This window comes from Ictalurus punctatus, chromosome 20 (genome assembly GCF_001660625.3).
Source record: "Ictalurus punctatus breed USDA103 chromosome 20, Coco_2.0, whole genome shotgun sequence".
Classification (NCBI taxonomy): Eukaryota; Metazoa; Chordata; class Actinopteri; order Siluriformes; family Ictaluridae; genus Ictalurus; species Ictalurus punctatus.
In genome coordinates, this window is record NC_030435.2 from 3842364 (window position 1) to 3858133 (window position 15770).

Consider the following 15770-nt stretch of genomic DNA (forward strand, 5'->3'; position numbering starts at 1 on the left):
GACCAATACACAACCAAGGTCCATACCTAACCAAGGCCAAGCCAAGATCAAGCCAGAGACCAAGAGAGACCAGGACAAGACTACACCCATACCAACCAAGACCAATACACAACCAAGACCCATACCAACCATGACCAAGCCAAGATCAAGACTGAGACCAAGAGAGACCAGGACAAGACTACACCCATACCAACCAAGACCAATACACAAACAAGACACATACCAACCAAGACCAAGCCAAGATCAAGACCAAGACCAAGAGAGACCAGGACAAGACTACACCCATACCAACCAAGACCAATGCACAACCAAGACCCATACCAACCAAGAGTAAGACATGATCAAGACCCATAACAAGATAAACCAGGACAAGATCCATACCCACCATAACCTATACCAAACACAACTAGGACAAAACCAAAACCCATACCAAGAGAAACCAGGACACGACTAGACCCATACCAACCAAAACCTATACCAAACACAACTAGGACAAAACCAAAACCTATACCAACCCATCCTAAGAGAAGACCAAGACCCATACCAACCAAGACCAAGACTACATAATAAGACCTCACTGTTTTTTTCTTTACAAAGACAGCCAATATGTGTATTACATACTGTAGATACAATAATGACAATTAAATAATGTCATGAAAAATGATTACACTGCCTATAAATTTTTTGGGGCACCATCACATATTTCAGGACTTGGTGAAGACCAAGACAAGATCAAGACTAAATTAGCTTGTGACCATGAGGAGACCATGATCATGGTTCAGTTGTGCTGAAAACTATAGCTTTTCTTTAAATAGCTGTGAAAATAAATTAAATTGAACATGAGCTTGCTGTAATAAGGTCATATGAAGCATCTATTCATGACAGATCATTGCAAATTGGAAGTTCTCGATCAGAAACAACACCTCAGCAAGACTCATCACTCATCATCACTCCAGCATGACATTCCAAAACAAGATACATAGATAAAATATACACCCTTCCCACACACACGCACACACACATCTGTTCTTGAGTCCCAGGCAGGTAGTAATCAATCACAGGCAGGACTGTTTCCACCACTGATGGGCACTTTGGAAAGTTTCAAAGTGTTTTCACAGCATCCCTGCTGAGCATCATCTTAAAAGAATGCATGCTACGGCTTTGTATACGATAATGGAGCATTGTGTGCCTTGAACTCACATGTTGGTAGTTAAATTAAGTTATTGGGAAAAACAGTTTCTGTTACCTGCTTGTCCAAATTGGCAACTCGTGAAATTGGTAATGAATTTTCTTCATAAACACATAAACACAAAAGCAACTGGTTTTGTTTGATAGGTGTTATTATGTCACCAGTTCTGTTTAAGTTTATTATCATCATGGTTTACCTATTAAAATAAGAATTTGCTGCAAAGTTTAATCAGATAAGGGTGTAATGCAGTACTATCTGTATCTGTATCTGTTTAGTGCTACAAATATTTGCACCTATATTTGGATTTAAACCCACATTGGGCATGGCCTAAACAGGATTTGTTTAAATAAACATGAACGCTACCACCCTACACCCTAAACCACAGGAAAACAATGGGGGGGATTGGGGCTTCAGTGGTAGAAATACCAGCACTGTCGGCATAGTGTGCTAATTCTGACTCTGACATTTCCTCAACCTCAATTACTTCACTCACCTGCATAATTGGTCTCAACTCGACACTGTTTTATAATCCTGCCGGCGATATTTTCTACCAAATTTGTTTGGTTCTGTTTTCCAAAATATAAACAAGCTAGTGCCATAACTTAAACTGATAGAACCCTGACCATGCAGTTACTTATGATGCTGTAAATATGTCGTGCAATTAACATGGCTTTCAGACAACAAGTTTCAGACCACTCGCTCATACCCACCTGAAAGTAGACCCACCTCCTCTACCTCTTGTTTGCACAACTTTTGCCCTGTGACCCTTCCTGGCAAGCGTTCTTAAAAAATAGTGCTCCTCTTATTAGTATTTGTATTTGTTTAGAACACATTCTGAGTACTGTATTTGTAGTCGCTTACATCACTACTGCCATTTGCTTTAGGATCAAGTAAAAGAAAAAAATACTCTCAGAAACAACAAGGACTAAGAAAAAGGGTCAAGAGTAGTAAGCATTAAATGGTTCTATTCAAGGTTCCACCTTAAAATAGCATTGACCCAGTAGTCCCTTTATTAAAATAAACAGAGCTCAGATTCAGACATAAAATATACTTCAGTTCTAATGTATTGGATTCCAGGGTGGTGTTTCAAATCTGACCCCAATCACAAGCACGTATAAGGTTACTATGCTTTTATAATCTAAATCTGTTTTTGGACTAACTTTCCTTACAATATGAGACACATTATTGGCTTAGTTTCCACCTTAGTAAGTCTGTTTGGGGTCTAACCTTACCTAACAAGACTGCCCCCACCCCCACCACCAGCACCACCACCACCACCCCCGCGCCAGGAGGAACGAATGAAAATGTAGTGGATGTGAGCAGCTTCACACACACATACACACACACACACACACACACACACACCCCATCTACCTGCAACACAGAAAGCATTCCTCTCACAGTCTTTCTCTGGATAGAATTTTGGGACTTGGGGTTTTTGGGAAGAAACTTGGTGGACACGATGCTTTATCACATGGATTAATATTTTTTCAATCTGGATTACTTTTGTTTTCATAATCTTAACTTTGTCTTAATATTATTTTGAAGTTGCAAGAAATTCCTGGAAAGTTGGTGCAGTGGGTAAGTTTCTGACATTTCCATCAGATCTAGGTGGTATTTCTACTTATTTGGTTAATTTAGTCAAGGTTTTTTTTTCTTCCTCATGTGAATTTATGGCCATGTGTGTGTGTGTGTGTGTGTGTGTGTGTGTGTGTGTGTGTGTGTGTGTGTGTGTGTGTGTGTGTGTGTGTTTGTGTGTGTTCTCCATATAAACAGTCATGACTGTAGTGATTGCTCGCTCTGTCCTTCTCTCTACGATCCCTTTCTTAGTCTGTTATTTCTGTTTTCTTTTGACATTTTCTTTGATTTCCAAGTGAACGCTGTCATGACAATTCTACATTTTGTAAGCAAATTCTTATTTTGATAGTAAATTCAAACAGCACAGGTAATATAATAACACCAGTAAAACAAGACCAAGTACTTTTGTGTTGATTAAGAAAAAGGTAGGCTATCACATGTTAAAAGAAAGGTAGGCTATCACATGTTAAAAGAATGTATTTCATCACATGTGAAAATAATTGCATGGGAAATTAAATGAGTCATATTGAAAGATCACGTGAAATTAAATGAATCATGTGGAACGATTCACATATGAAAACAAATTAATCATGTAGAAAGTGTCACATGTTAAATGAAATGAATCATATGAAAGGAATCACATGTCAAATGAAATGAATCACATGGAAAGAATCACATGTGAAAACAAATGAATCATGTGAAAAGAATCATATGTGAAATTAAACGAATCGTGTGGAATAAATCGCGTGAAAATAAATGCACTGTTGAAAAAAATTAATCATGAAAAAAATGAAATGAATCATGTGGAAAGAATCACATGTGGAATTTAATGAATCACGTGAAAAGAATCACATGTAATAATAATAGCACATACCCTACATGTGGGGGTAAAGTGTGAAACAGTATATGAAGTGTGTGTATTTCACACGTGAATCACGTGTCACATTATTCATATGTGAAGTTTACAGAAAAAAAGTTTAGTGCTTTTCTGTAAGAATCAAAAAGGATGGTTAGAGAAAGACATAAGCTGTTTCTTTCTTCTTCTTCTTCTTCTTCTTCTTCTTGATCACGTGATTCGAACAAATCGTCTATTTTTACGCGTAAAGAACGCCAGCAAATTGTTCAGCACGCAACAGCCTGCCATCTTTTGAACGCCACATGCGGGTTTTATTGCAGTGGGCTGACATGGTTTCTCCACCTACAGCTCTGCAGTGATGGAAGCTGGAGGATTTGAAAAGGACTGAATGTGAGACAGCGAGACCGTGTCCGTGGCCATGATGCGCGTTTTCCGCGGAGGCTCGCGCTACCTGTGCGCCGGATTCCTGGCGCTCGTGCTGTTTTTGCTCGAGGTTCGATGCGGCAGCAGCGCGTGTCCTGCGCCGTGCACGTGCAATGAGCCCACCGAGGTGCACTGCACGTTTAGATCTCTGAGCGTGATACCAAGCGGGGTTCAGCCACCTGTGAAAAGAATTAACCTGGGGTAAGACACACACACACACACACACACACACACACGCACTGCTAATTCTAACCCTAAACCTTACTTTAACTTAAGTAACCAGAAGGAAAAATGTTTATTTTGTTTGTTTGTGTATTTGTTTGTTTGTTTTGTTTGTTTGTTCATTTATTTATTTACTTATTTATTACTCTTAAACATACCCCCCCAAGGAGTGGATTATCTGATTTTGACAAGATTATGCTCACATAGACAATCACACTCATTCACACATTCACCTGTGCTGTGCTACACTCCAGTGCATTGTAATCCGTTGTCCAACTTCCATCAAGATATGGTCTGTGCTTACATTTACTTATGTTAGTGAACATGAATATTCAAGGTAATAACAATCATTTTAGCAGGAATAACTCAAAAGTTACAAGCATGCTTTACATCCATGTTGTTTGTCTTTATAGGTACAACAGTCTAACAATCCTAAAAGAACATGAACTGTCAGGTCTGGAAAGCTTGGAGTTGTTAATGCTGCACAGTAACACCATCCAAACCATTGAGGACAGGGCGTTCAGAGACCTAAAGGCTCTGCAGGTAAAAGACCGTCTTTAATCCTGTATGGCTCGGATGTGCTGACATGCTGATGCTTGAGATGTGTGCATATGCGGTTCAGCTGTTCGGTCCATGACACATTGTGAAGACAAGCACAAATAAATCTTTGCACTGGAACAAAACACTTGGACCTCAGGCTGTTTGTTTCCAAAACAAACCATGCGTGTTGAATGATGGTCAGATGCTAAAATGAAACAGACGGTAGATGAAAGGACTCAACGATGTACATACTCAAGAATATTACTAATGGAATACGGTGCGTGAATTATCTGGAGGGCTTCAATTTGAAAAGATTGTGAAATTGATTCATTTGACAAGATTACGCTGCTGAATAGAGTGGTCGTTATATAATACTACTAGCATAAACGTCAAGTCCAACTTTTTTTTACTTAGGAAAGTTTGAACTGGTGCCATTTCCTAAGACAAATAAAGATTTCCAACTGTGGATTGTAGTATACTGGAGTTAGGGACAGCAGTAGGATGCAAGTGCTGGGTAGCCTATAGTCACTGGGATTTTTTTCCAGGAATCTGTATTCTAACAAGCAACAGAAGTCAAAATACAGGGAGACAGGCTAATGATGGCCCGTAATCATAGAGCAAAACACAGGTAAACACAAGACTTGGACAAAACCACCAACATAATCTCACAAAAATGTCAAAGGAATTCTACTGATCAAGAAAATGCCATAAGGATGACTGCCTAGCTTTGAGTTTCACATTTGTAATTTTTCATGTACGTCAGCTGAGGTAAATTTCAAATAATCTCCAACCACAAACCCATACTGATACCACACTAAGACAAATAAACTGTAGCTTAGTAATGCAAGAAACATGTGTAAGACCTCAAAACAAATCATAAAGCAGGCAGACCGAGGGCTAGAATGTTCCAATACGTTAAATGGGAACCAGTATCGCAAAGTTTGTGGTTATTTGATTGGATAGGACAAGATAAAGGATAAGATAAAATGCTTATATGTTAAACATTCTACCCTACTGTAGTTAATCTCTGGCTCAGGCAATATATTGAAAGGCAATATATTGAAAACCAAACAAAACCATTTTCTCATGAGTACTATAAGTCAGTTAAAAATAAAATAAAAAAATTAAGTGGGAATTTAACTCTTTACGGACTCTAAATTTAGGAGTGAACATAAGTTTTGTGCACACATTTATGTTGCGCAAAAATAAAAGGATGTGCCGGATCAAGTGCTATTTTATAAGCTGATTTAAAAATTTACAGTGATTAATGTGATTACATGTAGGACTATTCATGCAACAATATATTGGCAATACACTAAATTTCTATTAGCTTGCAATTTGGTGGTGGTGGTGGGGGGGGGGGTTATTTCTTCCGTGCGTATTTTCTATCTCGGATTTATTTTTTCTGGCAACCTCTTTTCCGAAAACCTCCGAGGCATGAACTACATGAAGGTAATTTGCACTGTATAACAAATTGCACATGAGGATTGTTTGAGTCGATACCTTTACATCGACTCAAACATAACTCGTGCAATTTGTTATACTATACCGTTTAACCGATTAATAAGACTTGCTTCATGATTTTGCCTCCTTAGGTATTAAAAATGAGTTACAACCGAGTGAAAGAGCTACGCAAAGAGACGTTTCAAGGCCTGGACAATTTGTTGCGTCTCTATATGGACCATAATACCATCGAATTCATCCATCCAGAAGCTTTATATGGTCTAATTTCTCTACAGTTAATCAATCTCGAAGGCAACTTACTCCAGCAGCTTCATCCAGACACTTTTATAACTCTGAGATACAACCAGATATTCAAATATTCGTCTATCAAGACCATATATCTATCAGAAAATGCACTGACCACTCTACATGCTACAGTGTTCGCTGGTTGCTACCAGTTAGAGAATCTCTTTCTCGCTGGAAACCCTTGGTCGTGCGACTGTCAAATGGAATGGCTTGCAGCATGGATCGAGAGAAATCCAGGTATGGATGACAGCGCTCTTTCCATCTAGTCACTGCTGTATATATTGAACTCATAAATCTGACAATATATTGACATCTACATTCATTGAGAAGCTCAGACTATCAGATGCCTTTTAAAAGGCAAGTGAAGGCATTACAGGTACATGCTCTAGACCAAATGGGCATTCAGCACAAACAAAGTGTTTATGGATTAAATTGTTTTACAGAAAAGAATGCACATTTCTGTAGAAATTGTTACTATTTGATGTTGTTCTCACCTTGTTGCTTCTGCCTAAAACATCAATTTTGTATTTACAGGTGTTCTGAAATGCAAAAGAGACAGGTTTTCTGGGGAACAGATGTGTCCCATCTGTAAATCTCCACTTACCTCCAGAGGAAGCAGTATTATTTATCTGTCAAGTCAAGCCTACACATGTTCTAAGCCATGGATTCATTCCCATTTGAAACAGAGAAATATCACAATGGAGGAGAACAGCTATGCCCCAGTTCTTCCCAAAGACTTTATTGCTCCAATTGGGATGATGGAAATGAAAATCACAGACCAGTATAACAATGATGCCAGTGTTGCCTGTGTTGTACAGAGGCCAGGGGGTTTGGACAACTTGAATGTAACAGAAGGAGTAATGGGAGATGATGTTACAACACTCAGTGCAACTGTGGCTACGTCACTTGTTTGTAACATTGATTACGATCACATTCGTCAGCTTTGGGGCATCTTGGCCTTGTACAGTGATTCTCCAATGAGACTTGAGAGGGAGTTACTTCTCACCATGTCACCGGAAATGATCTACAAATACAAGCAAGCAAGATCAGCTGATAGTGAAATCTTCACGGAGATTGATGCAGAAATTAAGGCAAATCCTGCATGGTTAATGCAAGGTACCATTAACTTACAGCTGGACCGTACTACCACCACATATTCAACGCTCCACATTAAATATTTTTCCAAAATTGAAATGAATATCGAAAGCAATAAAGTGAGAAGAGACCGATTCAGCTGGACTATGATCAAAAAGCACAACCAGACTAAGACCGAGTTCTCAGTACTTTCTGGTGGTGTGGCTGAACTGAACTGTGAGATCTATGGTGATCCCAAACCCTCCACAGAGTGGATATTACCAGATGGAATCAAGGTGCGTGCGCCATATAGCAGCGAGGACCGGAGGATAGAAATATTAGACAGTGGGAAGCTTACTTTAAGAGCTGCAGATAGCTCTGATGCTGGTATTTACCACTGCATTGCGACTAATTATCTAGATGCAGATGTATTGTCTTTTAGGGTTACTGTACTGTCCCCAGATGTTGAGGAGGAGGATGTCAATGGGGTTCGGCTTTCACGAACAGTAGGTGGGAGCTTAGTTCTTGATTGTGAAACAAACGGTACCCCAGAAGCTTCTGTACAATGGATATTACCAGACCATACTGTTATGGACCGGTCTTTTGGAAACAGGAGACTCTACCCAAATGGTACTTTAGCAATACATCCATTGACTGAGAGAGACAGGGGTTTTTACAGATGCATAGCTGCTAACCATCTCGGGGTAGATTTATTAGCCTCCCTAGTAACTGTTTCTACTGATGTGTCAAAAATTGTAACACAGACTAGCATAGACGGGTCTGGTGATGATGTACAGGTGGGCATGGAAGATAGCCACATGCTTTACAGTGAAGGTGATTCTAGTAGAGTTAGCCAGGAATCAAGGACAATTACTTCAGATAGACCGTACCCAAGGCTCAGGCCTTCACTTCGCCATGGAGCAACAACAAATAGAAGGGGTGGTAGCAGGCACACTGGGTGGTCTAGAAGAGTGTTTGACAAAGCATCCAGGAGAGTAGACCCTGAGAGATTAGCAGATTATATCAAGAGATCTCAAAACAAAAAATCTAGGAAAGATAAAGATGGCAGTATAAACCCAACAGATAAATCACAAGCTAATGTAGGACTTTCTGTTGATGATGAGACAGGTTCAGGGAATATAGTGTTTGAAGATGATGTTTCTAAGCCAGATCAAGCAATATCAAGTACAGAAAATCCAGAAAATATCTATGGTGGTGTTATGACCACATATCACCTACTAAAGAATGATCAGAATAAGGCTGCTGAAATCACAGAGGCACTAAGAGATGATCTAAGCAATGTTATAACAACAACAGAAAACATGAGTACAGTCACAACAGGTTCCTACTCTTACACAGATGGCAGCCCAATGGTGCCAAGTGTTACTCTTAGCAATTATGAATTTCAAAAAGATGAGACAACACCTTTAATTACTACCCAAGGTTATAAAGTTGGTCTTAGTAGAAGCAAATCCTACAGCTCAGAAAGAAGCACAAATACACCTTTGCAACCATTTACCATAAAATTTACAGTTACTGAAACCATGGATGAAATGGAGCTTCAGTTTTCTGGGGATATGCCAGAGACTGCAACTGAGGTACTGCCACATCTCAACTCTCAAGGCCCTAATGTGACATCGACGCTGGATCGATCAACAAAAAGGGCGAACCCAGTAGTACACATGTCTACAGACCCCGAGAGCCAAACCACTTTTACAGCGGTCACTACTACAGAACGAGAACAAGATGAGATCACATTTCATACTACTCAAAGAATCAAGTCTCCTCATCTGCCCCCTGGATCTACTATCATCTCCCACCAGCAAATACACATTATTCCTCCCAATAAAAAGCGACCAGGAAGGAGACGTAATTTTTTCAGTAGGCGCAGAATTATTCGGCCGAACAAGATTACAGATATACAGTCTTTACTAGATAAGATCAAAAGGCCATCTGTAGAGTATGAGAGCAATACCACTGTCCCATACGCAGTGGAACTGACCACAAATTGTGATAATGCGAAAGGAAGAATGTCTACTGTAAAATCCAAAACAGAAGAAGATTCAACAAGCAGATCTCAATTGCCTACATCTTCTTTAGAAAAAATGGAAAAACTAAGCACAACAACTCAGAGCACCCCATTTATTTCTTCATCAGTTATATCCTCTAAGTCTACTACATTTAAAAGTGATGATCAGTTGAAGTCTGATAGTTCCAGTGAATATATTCACAAACCTGCAAAAGATCCAGTGAAAGAAGTTTCAACCAATGTTGCAACTACAACAACTAAGGCTTCTAAAGTCATACAGGGAAAGATACCATGGCATAGGTTTTTCGGAAGCAAAGAGGGTCAGCGGGAAATTCTTAAGAGACTTAGAAAACCATCCAAACCATCCATAACAATAAAGAGCACAACAGTCAGAACCATGACCACAACTGCACCATCAAAGGCATTAACTACCCTACCTACAGCTGAGTCAATGGCTGCACCAATGACTACCATGCCCCCTGTCACCCAAAGAAATCAAGGCAATTCATGGATATCCTTTGATAACTTATCAGGTTCATCAAAATTCACAGAATCACAGAATTCTTATGAAGGGATCACTTTATTTACAACTGCCAGTCCATCCAACAAATACCAAAAAGCGCCAGTAATGTACACGCCAGTAACTATACCTATGTATGGAACCAGACTATCCATCACTACACCATCCCACTTTATACCAATTCCACCATCCCTAACAACTACTAAAATGACATACAAAGAAGATACAGTTGAGTTCTCAGGCTCTGACTCTGGAGGATCTGGGGGATTTGCTGGTAGATCTGGAAGAATTCGAAAGCCAGGTTTCAACAGACGACGAGGTTTCAGAGGAAGACGGCCAGTTAAAATCTCTACCACACAAGCTCCAACTACCAAATCTGCTACACTTGAAACCACCTCTTTAACACCACAGACAACCTCAAGAGTAACCAAGCCCTTATATATACCTACTATTGAGGTTGCAAGATCCTCTATACACGTATCATCTGACATAATAGACTCTGACAATGAAGAATGGAGAAACACAGCCAAACCTACCAACTTCCCAAAAACTCATTCTATAGCAAGTGAACCTTCACCAACACAGAGCTTATATTATACAACTAATACAGCAATGGCATACATCACACCACAGTCAGAAACCCCAAATACCAAAGGAAGAATCAACACAAATAAGATAATTCCTCCAAGAAGGGGTGGAAGGTATCAAACACAGAGACCTGCAATTCAAAGAATAAGGCCAAAATTAACTAATAGAAACAGGGACCATCTTAAACTACCAAGAGCAACTACTTCCCCTGACACTAAAAGGGATGGATCTAAAAAGAGGACTAGTACAGAGAGGACACTAATCTATGACACAGTGACTGTTGTCACGGCAGAAGAAGACAACAAGATCACTTCAGTTCCATCCAGCAGTGAGATCTCTAATGAAATTCTAAATACTTATGACACTATATCATCAACTACCAATGGATTTGAATCATCTACAAAGGATAAAACATCTAAGCCAAGAATCATTGGGGGACATGCAGCCAGTTTTACAGTTGAGTCAAACTCTGATGCTTTCCTTCCTTGTGAGGCTACAGGCAACCCTGAACCTGCCATCAGCTGGAAACGGTTCTCCCCAGGCACAGGTACCCATATTTTGAATTTCTGTAATTAAGGTTTTAAATCTTAAAGTTTGTGTTTTCCTTCTTATAAAGATTGTGCTGTAGTGCATTTGTTTTATTTCTTTGCTTTTATATTTCTCTTTTTTTATTTTAGGGACTACTTTGAATATTAAAGGAAAGGTGGGTAAATTTGAGGTGTTCAGGAATGGAACATTGTTGATCCAGAATGCAAATGTCAAAGACCGAGGACAATACCTTTGTCTGGCTGAGAACGCTTATGGGTCTGACAAACTCACTGTCATGCTGTCAGTGGTGGCTTATCCTTCCCGAATATTGGAAGCAAAATTTCGAGAGATCAAAGCCCACTCTGGTGAAAAGGTTGAGCTGAAATGCGAGACAGAAGGAAGACCAGTGCCAGTTGTGTCCTGGATTCTAGCAAACCGCACTCAAGTCAGGGGTCAAAACAGTGGTCATGGCAGAGTAACCGTTACACCAGAAGGTACTCTGGTCATCCAGAAGATATCAGTATATGATCGAGGACATTATAAGTGCATTGCAAGTAACCCAGCTAGTATAGATACTGTGACTGTACGTCTTCAGGTGGTGGCAGCTCCTCCTGGCATTTTGGAAGAGAAACGGCAGCTGGTGAGGGCTAATGTTGGGCAGAGTGTATGGATGCCCTGTACAGCGCAAGGAGACCCTCAACCCACGACACACTGGGTTTTGATGGATGGGACAGTTGTAATGCCACTTCACACTAGCTCCAGAGTGTACTCATTTCATAATGGTACCCTTCAGTTGAAAAACCTGGATGTCTCAGACAGTGGAAAATATGAATGCATTGCTACAAGTTCCACAGGATCTGAGCGGAGAGTGGTCACACTATCTGTGGAAAAAACAGAAATTGCCCCCCAAATAATTGAAACATCAGACCGGAGGACTGAGCTGGGATATGGCAGCCAACTTCGCTTGAACTGCTCTGCAACTGGCATTCCCAAACCCCAAATTATTTGGAGACTTCCATCCAAAGCCCTTGTGGACCAGTGGCACAGGTAATAAAGAAAAAAAATACATTATTATCAAATATCTTTTATAACATATCATTACGTTCAGAATGTAAAGACTTTGGACGTTTTTAGTTGTATCACTTCCTCATTACTGTTTGCTAAATGTGCCACCCTGTCCCTTGATAGTATTTTGAGTAGTTACCCAGGTGTCAGAGGTACGGTTTACCTCTTTTTTGAAGATTCTAATGACTATCCATGACCTGCATTGTAACCTAAAATATGCATATTCATATTCACATCAATATGCAGTGATTACCTAGAATAGGAGAATGGGTGTTATAATTGGATCTTGTATAACCATCACTTATCAGCATGATATCAGCATTAACCTCCCTATGACAGTGTTTTTCTTTCTATATATACATTTCACAATGTGTGATGGTGACAAAGAAACATTTTTAATACTTGCTTAAATACAACTTCTCATCAACCACCAAGGTTCTAAAGTAGCCTTCTTGATTTCTTACCAAATTCTCACCTTCTTTATTACAGAATGGGCAGCCGTATCCAGGTGCTGGAGAATGGCACGCTTGTCATTGACTCAGTTAGCGACAAGGATGCTGGAGACTACCTTTGTGTTGCACGCAGCAATGCTGGAGATGATCTGCAACTAATGAAAGTATCTGTGTCCATGAAACCAGCTAAGATTGAAGCCAAATTTTTTGGGAAGAAACAGGTGCCATATGGCAAGGAACTAAAGGTAGATTGCAAGGCTTCTGGTGCCCCTGTACCGGAGATTTCATGGGGCTTGCCAGATGGTACATTGGTCAACAATGCTCTTCAAGCTGATGGCAGGATAAGAAGTCGATCTAAACGTTATATATTGTTTGACAATGGAACGCTTTATCTGAATGAGGTGGGGATGGATGAAGAAGGTGACTATACCTGTTATGCAGAGAACACCTTAGGTAAGGATGAAATGCACGTTCACATCACTGTTGTGAGTGCAGCACCTCGGATACGCCCCTCATTCCTGACTTATGCCAAAGTCAAGCCAGGTGGGAACATCCGCTTTGACTGTGAGGCCATAGGCGAACCCAAACCAAAGATTCTGTGGATGCTACCATCCAGTGACATGATTGCTGCATCAAATGAACGATACTTGATGCATGTCAATGGTTCTCTTGAGATCCGCAATATAAAATTAGCTGATGCTGGAGAGTATGTTTGCATAGCTCGCAATGCTGCAGGTGACGAGAGCAAAGCGTACAAGTTGGAGATGGATGGAAATCCACCTATCATCAATGGCTATTTTCAGAATAGGACAGTTGTTAAGGATACAGCAGAAAAGTATTCTAGGAAGTTAATAGACTGCAAGGCTGAAGGAGATCCTCCTCCAAAGATCACATGGGTAATGCCAGACAATATCTTCCTCTCAGCTCCTTACTACGGGAGCAGAATTGTTGTCCATTACAATGGGACTCTAGAGATCCGCAATGTTAGACCTACAGACACTGCTGAGTTTATCTGCATGGCACGGAATGATGGGGGTGAAGCTGTCTTGGTAATACACCTGGAGGTTACCAACCAACTTATGAGGCCGATCTTTAAAAACCCCTTTAATGAGAGAGTGGTGACTCGACTAGGGAAAACTACAGTACTTAACTGTTCTGCTGATGGAAATCCACCTCCAGATATGATCTGGACTTTACCTAATGGTACCCAGTTGACTGGAGGGCCTATTAGGTCATCTCAACATCACCTAGGCAGTGATGGCACATTTGTCATTTATAATCCAAGCAAAGGGGATGCTGGCAAGTATCGGTGTGCCGCAAAGAACAAGATTGGATACATTGAGAAACTGATTATTCTTGAGGTTGGACAAAAGCCTTACATTCTGACACGGCCGAGAGGGATTATCCGCAGCATGTCTGGAGAACCCTTGTTCCTCCACTGTTTGGTTGATGGAAGTCCTCGTCCCAACGTCTTATGGACTCTGCCCGGAGGTCATGTCATAAGCCATTCTCAGATAACTGGTCGCTACCAGGTAATGGACAATGGCACGCTAGTCATCCATCAGACCAATTTACACGACCGTGGGAATTATGTGTGCCATGCAAAGAATAATCTAGGGGATGCAGTTCTAACTGTGCCTGTCACCATATTTGCCTACACTCCCCGCATCACTTCTGGACCCCCACCAAACGTAAAGACAAAAACGGGCACTCCAGTGCAGCTACACTGCATTGCTGTTGGAATACCAAAACCAGAAATCACCTGGGAACTGCCTGACCGATCTGTTCTCTCCACGGCCGGGAAGGGACGTTCTGCAGGCAGCGAGCTCCTCCATCCACAGGGCACCCTTATAATTCAGAAGCCAACAAGAGCTGACTCTGGCCCTTATAAGTGCTTAGCAACTAATCATCTTGGGACAGACACCAGGGTCACATATATGACAGTTATTTAAAACAGGCAACCAACATCCACCAGTGCTCTTAAAACCTTCAAGACAAATGTCAGACACTAATACTTCCCAAAACTCCCCTGTATATTAAGTGCTGTTATGGCATATTTCATCATTTAGAGGGCTAGCGGTAGTAAATGTTTTACATTTATTTAACCATGTATCACTCTAAGATTTACATGGGCGGTATACCAAAAAAGATGGAGAATGATGGATGTATGGAATAGACTGCACCAATCTGTTTGGCATGAAAATAAATTTGGGACAAGGCCATGAAGTCTACAGTCTAAAAAATTACTTTAAGACTGAATAGTTTTATGTTGAAAAGATATGTGGTACTAACCTCAGGTGCTAATGCATACAGAGCTGTTATGGGCATGTATGAGATTTCACTGCTTTAATTGCTCTCTAAACTTTTATTGCCTATATAATAAGTCATGTAGTGAGCACCTAACATCGATCACTTAATTTTTTTTTTTTTTTTTTTTTTTTTGCAATGTCGTTTTTTAGTACAGTTCATGTTGATGTAAAATATTTGCAAGTTATACCATTTTAAGACTGAATTAATATATTTTGATGGGGGAAAATTTTACAGGTTTTTTTTATATGATTGATAGAATACAGAAGATCAGTATACACGGATAGTGGTCTCATTCTTATATTTTACTGTATAGTAAAATATACAATAGTGTTTGTCACTGTATAAATGGTTTTGGAATAATTTTCACAAATACCAAAATCTGTGTGTCATATTTATGTGTCTTTTTTATACTTCATAATTACTGCATTTTCAAGATTACGTGTGTATGGGCCAGGTTTCTAGGTCTGATTCCTAACATGTTATACTTCACCTTTTTAATAGAAAGTAACAATAATACAAATATTTCTTTGGGTACATCAATCTTGTTGTAGTACATAATGATTCTTAAGAAACATAAACATTTAAAATATTAAAAATATTTTTTGTGGATGGTTGGATGGATGGATGGATGGATGGATGGATGGATG

The 15770-nt window shown here is 40.0% G+C and overlaps 1 protein-coding gene across 1 annotated transcript; it reads left to right on the forward strand.

The window, feature by feature from the left end:
- Positions 1-2535: 2535 nt before the first annotated feature.
- On the forward strand, positions 2536-15512 carry igsf10 (immunoglobulin superfamily, member 10). Its single transcript, XM_017496369.3, has 7 exons — positions 2536-2770; positions 3972-4247; positions 4682-4811; positions 6404-6794; positions 7092-11315; positions 11446-12343; positions 12851-15512. The coding sequence occupies exons 2-7, from the start codon at positions 4042-4044 to the stop codon at positions 14763-14765; spliced, it is 7764 nt and encodes a 2587-aa protein (XP_017351858.1). The 5' UTR covers positions 2536-2770; positions 3972-4041; the 3' UTR covers positions 14766-15512.
- The last annotated feature ends 258 nt before the right edge of the window (positions 15513-15770 follow it).

What these genes read in the sequence shown, in the direction of transcription:
- igsf10 (XM_017496369.3), top strand. Translation starts at nt 4,042, where the DNA reads ATGATGCGCGTTTTCCGCGGAGGCTCGCGCTACCTGTGCGCCGGATTC. An exon ending in ACGGTTCTCCCCAGGCACAG is followed by an intron (nt 11,316 to 11,445) that starts GTACCCATATTT and finishes TTTTTATTTTAG; the next exon opens with GGACTACTTTGAATATTAAA. An exon ending in CTTGTGGACCAGTGGCACAG is followed by an intron (nt 12,344 to 12,850) that starts GTAATAAAGAAA and finishes TCTTTATTACAG; the next exon opens with AATGGGCAGCCGTATCCAGG.